Below are 11,287 nucleotides of genomic sequence, written 5' to 3' on the forward strand. Positions count from 1 at the left end.
GAGTCGCGTTTGTCCTCTATCAGGCGCCATCATCCATGATAGAAGAGGACAAAGACGGTTCACGACCTAATTAAGAGGTACCATTTTGAGTGCAGTCCAATCCCTCGTACCTTGCCGACTCCAAAGAGAACAAAGCGAAGAAAAGACTGCATGTACCGTCTTCTCCGTGTAGCTTGGAAGAGAGGTGCAAGATTCAATTAACAAAGAAAGCGAGCCACCAACTTCCCTCACCCCAACCCATGTAAACACACAGCAACAAACACAATTCTATCTGACATTGGGAGAGAGGGCAGGTGAGCTTGAACTCGCAAGCAAAATTACCACAAAATGACCACCTATACGCACACATGTATGCCTATACAAGAGTACCCATTTAGAGTGGTGTGCTATAATTTCACTGAATCAGGAACCGAGAGAGGCCGACTTTGTCTCCATTGGCCTGAACATCCCTGTGAACTTGCGCTTTGTATTCTTCGAAGCTAAAGCTTCTATAGAGGGCTGGCTTGAGGGGGCTCTCGATCAACGTGTGTTTGAAGGGGCAATAGAAAAACGCCATTGAGAACCTTTCCACTTCTTGGCTGGCCATCACTCTGTGCTTCACACTCTTGTAAACGCCATTGCTCCAAGCCTGCACTACAGGAAAACTTCACCGTTGATCAATGAAAACTCAATAGTTTAACTTTCAATCCCATTGTTGCGGGAGAGGGCCATGATCTTGAAAGTATCGTTGAAAGGTTAGTACTTGTCACTTGAAAATTTTGTCAATTCTAACTATAATTAACTCATGAAAACGGACTAGCTTTGAGATTTTGAGAGCCATTTGCACGGGAGTCTTTTACGAACCACCAAAATCGGGCCCATTTTGCCACTATGAAGTGACCTAGAGATTGGCTTGGGAGCGTGGGTGACCAAGTTCGCCAAATACGGATGGAGATCCTCTACATATTTCATTATAGCGTCTTAACCTAATGTCACACTTTCACTGTATGTACTTACTTTAAAACGTCTCATCAATAATGCTGCAAAACCAGGCTAACCACACAAATTGTGACAGATTAATGGGATGGATAATCACACCATCTGCGGGGCAGAGTTGGAAGCGCTGGTGTGCCTAGAGAATGTCCCTTGCTCCAGAAACCCTCATTCAAGCATGTGTGTGTGTGTGTGTGTGTGTGTGTGTGTTGTATAAGCTTCATTCCAAATATGATTATAGAATAGTCCATTCTAAAGGGGAAGCATATGCGTAGGCACTTCGAATGACCTATACTTGCCTCAAATAAGTCGCCAACGTTGACGAGGAGAGCATTTGGATTAGGCTTAACACTAACCCATCTCTCACCTTCCATCAGCTGCAACCCTCCAATCTTATCTTGACACAAGACCGTGAGGAAATCGGTGTCCGTGTGAGGCATCAATCCAAAGACTTGGGAAGCAAGCGGGCATGGAGGGTATCTGTTCATCCGAAGGAAACAAGTACTCAACGTGCAATTCTCTTTAAAGTAATTGGCGCCTTTGACGCCCAAACCCTCGGCTAGAATTTCAGTTATCAATGCTGCAAGATTAGCAACAGTCATCCCGTAGGTCTCCACGGCGACTCTGAAGGAGAGCAAGCATCAAACGGTGATGTCATAATAGGACCTATTTGTCATAATACATAACAAAATAGCTTTCTTTGCAAGGACCAAGTAATCCGTTCCTTTATTTCTCGATATATAATTGACTGATTTAATCAAACGGACTTCGTGCAAATGTTCCCTTTTCTGCCATTGTAGCATGGCTAATGCTCTTAATGTTGTTCGAGCTTCTATTACAACAATCTATGAAGCCAAAGAGATTGGAGTTTCCATTTGTACATGCAAATGTTAATAGCATAGATCTAATCTTGAATCTCATAAACTAAGAGTGATGTTTGGCCCCTCTAGACCAACTTGAAGTCAGGGAAGATAGTCCTCCTGATGTTTCCTGTAACCCTAACTTATCTACTAGCAACCTTACTGTTGCAACTCATGTATCTGTTGCTGCTGTTTTTGCTGGCCCTCCTCTGTGTGGCCATGTGGTTGTAATTAACAATGGCTAAGTTTCAGACATGCAAATCGTCTGGTTTAGCAAGGGAAAAAAAGACTAGTGTGGCCCCATAAGTGCACTACTAATTAGCCTGTTAAAACTAAACATTGCTGAACTTTTAGTTTCATTTTGGTATGATTGTGGGTTACGACCGACCCCTATATATGTCGACAAGTCTAATTGATGATAAGTGTTCTTGCAATGCTTATGTCACAAAGCACAATGACATGGTAACATGGCTCTTATCAACTTATATAATTACTCAAGCACGATCGACTTTCTCCTGTAAGACTAACAATGCCATGAATAATTATGTGCATGGACCAAAGTATGTGCTCCACATTATTTAGGATCCCCTCACATCACATGTCGAATGATATAAACACATCATGAAATAGTCTTCTTTCCTAACTAGCAGCGTGCAGACTGAAGCATGTGCTGTTCGTGTGATTAGGATCAAAAGAAAGATGACAGCAAATTGAAGTAAATCAAACAGTTTCCCTTTCTTTGGCAAATGGTAATTATGCAAAGGTTTTGCTCTGTCTGATTTGTTACTTCCACTCCCGTCTTTGACATATATAGAAATAATTGGCAGGAGACTTTCTAGCGATACACCCACGAGAAGAACACCGTCCATGGGGTGATATTCAGGGTGAGGCGGGATGAGTTTTGAGAAGAGAACAAAAGAAGTGGATGGCAAGAAAAGTGCAAAAACTTTGGGTGGTGATTGTACGGAGGTTCCACGATATGTTCGTCTTTGGGGTGCATCCGAGACATTTACATCCTCGGATTGAAAAGCAAAAGATCGCGACTATCCAAACCGAAATCGATTGAACAGTTGGGGTCTACTGCACTCCGATCCGAAGAAAAATAATTGGGATTAGGCCTCTTCGAGGACCATACCATCCTCCCGTATATAGCACCTTATTTAGGGAAGTGCCCCTCCGCGATGCTTTTGGATTCCCTTAAAAAGAAAAAGCAAAAAGACGTGCGCCCGCACATCACGGAAAGATGTTTGGGCACGAAAAGGAAAGTGCAATTTTTGAAATTCTGAAACAGACTCGATTAACCCCAGGACTTCAGTTCTTCGTGTACTTTAAGCTTCTTAAATTATCATGTCGGCTGTAAAACGTTATTCTCTCAAAAAGCTCTGGACGGCCCATGATTATTTGGAGATGATATCAAAAGTCATAAAGGAAATCAACTCGACTCAAACTATTACTTAGTCACCGCAATCACGATGGAAACCCATTTAGATATATATTAACCACCAGTGTATTTACCAAAGGAAGACATAGCCAAAAAAAATTTAAACCTATTACGCAAGTGCTAATTCGATTCTAGATTTTTCAATTGGGTCAATTAAATTTTAAATCTTTTCATATTAGAACTAATTTAGTCAATCCTTGCAATTTATGCCAAAAATCGCCGACGCGGATGCCAGCAGTCTTACATGATATAACTGGCACTAACGTGGATTTTTTTTTATAATTTTACCATATATTTTTCTAAAAATCTCCTTTGTTTCCTTTCTTCTTCTTTTTTTCTTTCCTTTTTCTTTTTGCTAGTGGCTAGTGACATAGGCCGTGGAATTGGCCTTGCCTAGGCGAAAGTCACCCTCGCTCGCCATAGGCATGCCTAGGCGTGGGCAAGGCTCAACAAAGCTGGCCTCATTGGCACTCGCCCTCACCCAAGCGTAGCTCAACAAGGCCAATCCTCATCTGTGACTGATGAGGGCAACCCTTGCGTAGACGAGGCCAATCTTCGCTAGCCATGGGATGTGGTCGGTGACTAGTGACCGACCACTGGTAAACTAAATTGATACTATAATGAAAAGTTTAAGGTTTTGAATTTAATTGGTACAAAAGTCATAGATTTAGAATTTTTTTCGTACTTTTTCCATTTTTTCAAGCGATGGCTCCCATTTTATGTCACACCTTGTATTTAACATCTCTTTGAGATTAACTATCCGCCTTTCAAACGAGATCCATATGAAAATTTCAATTTAGATTTTGAAGTACTGCAACTAATCATTGCATGGTTATCTTATGAAAACCATAGTGGTGCAAATAGATAATTCCACGAGTAGCTAGGTCAACCTTTTTCTGCTTGGCCACCTTCGGTAGGTCAACTTCAAGTATGAAGGTTTGAGGAAGCTAATGGTGATAGTTTCAGGTGAGTACCTGAAATTTTACTTAGCAAGGGGACAAGAGAGGATGTGTAAATGAAAGTGGACTTTCACGGCAAGGAGAGCACAAGGGAACAACAAGAAGGCTTTTATTATTTAGTGGGTAATACAAAGGAAGCAGGAGAAGTTCGCTAGTTTCTGAGTAAGATTGGACGTCCTCTCCCTATTTAAGGGCCTAGATGACCGACTTATGTTAGCTATATGCCTTAAAACAATCATGTAATAGTTACATGTTAGGGATTATTTGATGGCAAATAAGTTTTCATTCATCGTCTTATTTATATATGAATAAGTCCATAAGATCAGCTACGACTAAACCTATTCTTAAGGCGTTAAGAATATGTGACAGGTTTACGGTTATGCTGAATTTTTAAACAGTTTCCAATCGATGGATTATTAAGAAGATATCAATGATCCTATTGAGACCAGTGTGTTCTCAAGCTTCATCATCTGTATTGGATACTTTAGGGAATGATGAGTCACAAGTCATTAGGTATTGTGATATCCAAGCTAAAACATAGGTGCTTGTCTCGGACAAATTCATTGAACATGACATGTATAAAACAATTGACAACATGGAAGCTTTTAACGAGATCAATGTCTGATCATTCACGTTTTGGTCTGGTGTAAGATCCTTTGACCTGAGGCACGATGCTGGCTTGTATGTTAGATGGTTATGGTTCACAAGTGCGCATATTGACACTTTGTTGAACCGTCTCTATACTTGATGGTCATAATTTGCTCACATATGAAGGCACATGCATGTGCAATATGGAATCTATCTTCTTATTGTATATCGATATACAAGATTGGTGTCCTATGTGACTTAATCGTGACATTGTATTCCTCGGCTAGTGTTATAATCGAGAATGAATAATTCATATCTCATATAATAAATGTCAATTAGATTTTAGCATATGATCGAATTGATGGCTTGACCAATAATTCCATGGCATTTGTTCGATTAGGATATGATGAGACAAAATGATCAAATTACATGGTCGCCAAAACTAACAGGTTCATTATGTTCTAGAAAGATTTCACACTATCTGGGTAGCCACCATATATTGCTAGATGTCACTCATGGTTTGTAAGAATAGGAGATTGATCTAGACAATCAGTTTCTTTGGTTGTGCTAATGTGTTAGTACAAGTTCTGTTGCCAGCTCAATGATGAACATAGGGATGTCATACACTATAACCAATTAGAATGACATTTGAATGAGAGAGAACGTCACAAATATGTTTGCAAGTTGAGCCAATCAGAGTCAGGCTAAAAGATTAAAGATCTAAAAAATGGGCTTTAGACTTTATGGCCGAATAAAAAATCTGAAGCATGTTCAAATGCAGTGACCGAATTAATAATATAAAGGGAGTTCAAAATTAATAGCTACATCAATGATCTGAAGTGAGTTCAGAATTAATGGCATCATGAATGATTTGAAATGAGTTCAGAATCAATAGCCAAGTTAATGATCTGAAACGGTTTCAGACTTAATGGCTAAATTAAACATCTAAAATGGTTTTAGATTTAACGATCACATTAATGATCTGAAACGGTTTCAAAATAAATGAGCATTTAATGATCTAAAACAGTTTTAGATTAAATGATCGATTAATACACTGAAACAGTTTCAGAGGTAATGATCAAATTAAATATTTGTAACAGTTACAAAATTAATACCCAGAATAAAGACTTGTGACAGTTACAAATAAATGTTTGGAATAATACTCTGTAATAGTTACAGAGTTAATACTCGCATTAGTGTCTGAAACGATATTAGAACTTACGTCCGTCAGAACGATTCTAAAACTGTTTTAGAGTTAATAAGCTGATTTAAATGTGATTTGCGCTGGTTATAAAAGGTAATACAGAGAGCAGATCACAAGATGATTGACAATCGACAATTGAGAGTGTTGATAGTGATCAACTAAATCATTCATATATGAGAGCAATTGCTAGCACAATTGTAGTTGTGAGATCTCTCAATTTCTCTCTTTTGCTCAACGTGAGAATTGGTGATGTGTTTGAACTAGAGGCTTGACATTTGTGGGGTTGAATTTGAAGAACGTCATAATTTGCACTACAAAGAGATCAGACGTTCTGTATTTGAAGAATGTCAAAACCGGTATTACTGAAAGGCATCAGACATTCGTTGTCAAGAGTTCAAGAACGTCATAACCGAAGTTATCACAAGGCATCAGATGTTCATAGTCAGAGTCTAAAGAACGTTAGAACCATTGTTGCGAAGACAACAGACGTTCATGCTCAGAACTGGAAGAATGTTAGAGCCAAATTGAGCACGATACAAGGTTAATTTGATTAACCCATTTATTTCTTGTATATGCTTTTGTTAAAATGCACAAAAATGCTTTAAAAACACTTGTATAAGCTTTTTACTTCCGCTACAATCAGACTTTGATTTTAATTTACTTATGCACGTATGCTTGTTTATCGAAACAAACACCAACAACTTACTCATGCAAAAATCTCTGCTCATGTCAGAGATTTTCTTATCCTTAGCCAGCTCTATTATGGAGTTTTGTGAATCAACTTATAAGACAACTATTTCTGCCATTTGCAAAGATAATTTCATGACAATTTTCTACACAAATTTAGTGGACTCTAGCCTCTTCCTTACTACCCAAGTACTAGATATTATGTAGGATTTTTCGTGATAGTCTAAACATATTCTGTAATGTCTCAAACTTGGCTAGCAATAGTGCTTTAGTGAATATATCCAGTACTTGATCTTCGATCTTGTAATATTTGAGCTCGATCTTTCCATTGCTTTGCACCTCTCATATGAAGTGATATTTGACATCAATATGTTTGGTTCTTCCATGAAAAAATGGATTTTTGAAGATGGCGATTGTGGACTTGTTATCACAAAATATCGAAGTTGACTCCATTTGTGCTTCTCTAATGTATTCTAGAATTCTTCGAAGCCATATTGCTTGACTGGTGGTTATAGTAGCTACAATATATTCTGCTTCTACAATAGATTATGTTACTGAGTCTCGTATTTTGGATGCCCATGAGAATATTTCAAAACCTAGTGTCAATGCATAACCAATGATGCTCTTCTTGTCATCAACTAATCTTGCCTAATTGTTGTTAATGTAGCCAATGAGTTTGGCGCCTGCACTTGTCCGATACCAAATGCTGTAATATGTAATTGCTCATAAATATCTGAGAATCTTTTTGGTAGCTCTAAATGAATTGGGCTCAGACTTTGCATGAACCATGATAGTAGACTCGCCGAGTATCCGATCATATAGCAGTGAGATATAGTAGACTGCTGATTAGACTTCTGTAAAGAGATGCGTAAGCTTTTTCTGCACCATCTTCCTATAGTAGCTTCTCAATTGTCATGAGCGATGTTGCAATTGTTTTGCAATAGTTCATCTTGAATTTCTTTAGGAGGATCTCAATATATTTCTTCTACAAAATAAAGACTCCTTTATCTTGATCAATCTCAATGCCCCGGAAGTAGTGCATCAAGCCCTACTCCGTCATCTCGAATGTCTTCATCATTTCTTCTTTGAATTATTAAATCATCTTTTCATTGTTCCCCGTATATATGAGATCATCTACATACAGAGAGACAACAAGTGTGTCAAACTTACCTTGGGTCTTCATGTAGAGCGTTAGCTCGCTCATGCTCCTCCTAAATCCTCGCCCATTGAAGTACTCGGCGATTCTACTATACCATGCTCATGGTGCCTAGGGGTGAATATGGTTTCAGGGTTCTGGAACCTCATAATTAAACTAGTAGGAACCTATATATTCCAAATTCCAAGGTATGCATGGTAGTTTCCAGGTTTCAAAAATGAAGAACCTGTGTCGTGTAGGTTCCAAGTTCTTAGATAGAGAAACCTGATACCTGTAACCTAGAATCTTAAACAAGTTTTAATGTTTTTTACGGTCTATGTCTTTACGTGATCATGTGATATTCCATACCGTTCAGTAATGAGTATATAATGTGAAAGCACTAGTCTGAGCTTTTATTTTATGACTGAAATTTTTACTTTATTAATATTCATATTTTATGTACATGTTTATGTCAGTGAATTGTAGCAATAAGCGGTGGTCATTAAAGATTTTAATTTACTGCAATCATTCAATTAATAATATATGTGGAACTTGAGTAGACTCTAGAATCTGCAATGGGGTAGGTTCCCAATTTTAGGGTACGTAAGGTGGGTTTCAGATTTCAAAAAATGATGAACTTATTCCAATGAGTAAGTTTTCGATTCTAGGTGGAACTTGTATAAAACTTTGAATTGTATGAAACTTGAAATCGTTCATCCTTAATGGTACCTGCTTTAACCCATAAAGGGCTTTGTTGAGCTTTAGAACTCTTTCTTCTTGGCCCTTGAGGATAAATCCTAGTTATTCCACATATGACCGAGTGCGAAAGCATAGTTTTTCATATCAATGATAGTTTTTGGTTTGATGATGTGTGCAAGTGTATATGTATAGTATGTATTTGGTAGAAGATGGACAAGTGACAAGGTAGGATAGTTCAAGTGATAAAGGCAAGTTTTAATGTGACAAGGGATAGTTTCACTAGTTTATAAAAATAAGTTTACAATAATTAAGGGAAGTGTAGGAGGAGGAGCTCCATGATATGGAGTTTATTTTCGTGCTCCTCTCACACCATTACATGAAGGAGAAAAAGCTCTGTTTATAGAGCAATTTAACCGACATTCTTCTGTACAAGTGGTCAAAACATGCCCCTCATGTCCTTTTACTGGCCCATGTATCCTTTGAATATCATCCAAGATTTTTCTACACATACTCTAGTGAGCTCCACCCTTTTCCTATATCGCCTAAGACTAGATACTTTATAGGATTATTCTGCTTGTCTTCACGTGAGAGTCTTCAAGCTCTACTTGGATTCTTTACGTTCAAGACTTCAAGATTCAACTTGTAATTTCTAGATTTAGTTTAAAGAAAATGGATCACAACTTCCAACAAAGTCGGGGTAAATTACATTATTATTTTTTAATTTATGTATTATTATTGATAAATATTTCCTTTCCTACATTGTTGGCACTTCCCTTAAGGTGAAATGGACCACAAGACGCGACTCAACTATTTAATATAAATTACTAACATTTATGTCTAAACTGAGTAATACGATATTTCGTGATTACTTTTAAAATACATCTCTTTTTCTATTTAACCTTTGAAATTCATCTCATCCAAATTAAAATTTCAAAGAAGGCACTATTAGTCTGCCCAAGACTTCAGACTTTAAGTGTAATTTTATATCTAAATGCTTCGACTTCTGTATATAGCCATAAAGAATCGCTCTATAAAGAAAGGACGATAACTTGTTGCGTGTCTAAAACAGATATTCCATACCTGAAATTGTCACTCTCTTTCATTCTTGAGATGCTTGCTAGAGGTATTTGGAAGGCCTCAGACCAAGGAAGCTGCTTCAAGCAAGTGGCCTGCGGGTTTCCCCAGCGGTAACTCTTGGTTGGCAGCGAGGATGGTAATGACGGCGATGGCAACAAATTCAAGAAACTGAGCTCAGCTTTCTTCTGAAAAGGCAATCTGAAGAGCTTTGTCTGCTCATGCTTCATGCTTTCCAATATCTCTGGTGGGACCCCATGATTCAATATTTGAAAGAAACCCCATTTTCGTGCAGCTTCCACAATGTTCTCCTTGCACTTTGCTCCCACAACTGATGACCCTCGAGTTTGTAGATGGCTCAGATCAATGAGAGGTAACTCACAGTGCTCAATAAGCATGAGCTGTGGTGGAGGTTGTCGGCCACCATTTTCATCATCTAATTTGTCAGGTTTGTTCTGCAAAAGGGTCTTGTAATTCTCATGAAATGGTGGCTCAAAATCCATGATTTATTTTTGCTCTTGGAGCTTCAGAGACATAAAGTTGAAGCATTCCACTTGTCACTTCATGAATGCAGTCTCCCTGTTTCCTAATTTCACAATGATTGATATATGTTGTCAGTCTCTAAGCTGGATTCTTCCAAAACGCACTCCTATTTTATGATCAACAAAAGTTCCACACAAAAATACATGCCTCTCTCTCTCTCTCTCTCTCTCTCTCTCTCTCTCTCTCGGTTTCTGGAGCTGGACTTTTCCAAAACATACTCCTATTTTATGGTCAATACATAAAGTTCCACACACAAAAATACATGCTTCTCTCTCTCTCTCTCTCTCGATTTCTGGAGCTGGATTTTTCCAAAACATACTCCTATTTTATGGTCAATACATAAAGTTCCACACACAAAAATACATGCTCCTCTCTCTCTCTCACGTCTCAGAGAGACATGATTTTCCATTGTTTGTACTTCTCTTTAGTTCCCGAGGCTTGTCATACCAAACTGCTATCAAAGTAGAGCATGGAAATTCTTTATTGATAACTTATCTCGCTGTAACAAGAAAAACTCCCACTCAGTCAAAACCCAGGAAAACATCAGCTAGATCTCTGAGGGCTCCATCCATGTGCTTTTTACCTGTGATTTTAAGTCTGTAATACGCACTGAAAGAAACATGGATGTGCTTTACATGCATCTTGATTTTTGAGTTTTTGCCGGCTATTTCTTTTGCTGTACCAACGGAAAACAAAATTTTAAACTTCATTCAGTGAAGATTTAATATGATGGAATGAGAAACTGTTTCCCTTGTGTTTAAGTTCCACCAATTTGTTGAATTTCACTCATTATCTTTACACAATTTATCACAGACAGGCAAGCAAACACAATGATAGAGACTTCACAAAGAGATTTGCTTCTCTAGCCCAAAGTCTTACTGCCATGGATTGCGGTATCACATGAAGCTATTTTCACTAAACTAGAAAATTCATGATTAAGCAGTATCCAAGGGGGTTGGTAGAGACTGAATTCACTTCTCAAGTGGTTGATAAGTTAGATGGGTTATATCAGAAACATGGGTCGTGGAGAGACTTCACAAGCGGTGTTGAATTGGTGATAATATGTGAATTAAGCGGTTATTAATTATAGATTAGTGACCCTAATATACATTGCCATCAATTTGA

General features: G+C 38.1%; 1 protein-coding gene across 1 annotated transcript; it reads right to left on the bottom strand.

The window, feature by feature from the left end:
* Positions 1-301: 301 nt before the first annotated feature.
* LOC104452105 (gibberellin 2-beta-dioxygenase 8-like) lies at positions 302-10,122 on the bottom strand. The gene is made up of 3 exons (XM_039314610.1): positions 9,626-10,122; positions 1,272-1,596; positions 302-628 (listed from the first exon to the last, which is right to left on the bottom strand). Exons 1-3 carry the CDS (start codon positions 10,120-10,122, stop codon positions 395-397), a joined length of 1,056 nt encoding a protein of 351 aa, XP_039170544.1. The 3' UTR covers positions 302-394.
* Positions 10,123-11,287: the final 1,165 nt, after the last annotated feature.

Source organism: Eucalyptus grandis, chromosome 6, assembly GCF_016545825.1.
Source record: "Eucalyptus grandis isolate ANBG69807.140 chromosome 6, ASM1654582v1, whole genome shotgun sequence".
NCBI classification, from domain to species: domain Eukaryota; kingdom Viridiplantae; phylum Streptophyta; class Magnoliopsida; order Myrtales; family Myrtaceae; genus Eucalyptus; species Eucalyptus grandis.

What these genes read in the sequence shown, in the direction of transcription:
- LOC104452105 (XM_039314610.1), bottom strand. Translation starts at nt 10,122, where the DNA reads ATGGATTTTGAGCCACCATTTCATGAGAATTACAAGACCCTTTTGCAG. An exon ending in AAAGAGAGTGACAATTTCAG is followed by an intron (nt 1,597 to 9,625) that starts GTATGGAATATC and finishes GCTCTCCTTCAG; the next exon opens with AGTCGCCGTGGAGACCTACG. An exon ending in ACGTTGGCGACTTATTTGAG is followed by an intron (nt 629 to 1,271) that starts GCAAGTATAGGT and finishes CCTGTAGTGCAG; the next exon opens with GCTTGGAGCAATGGCGTTTA.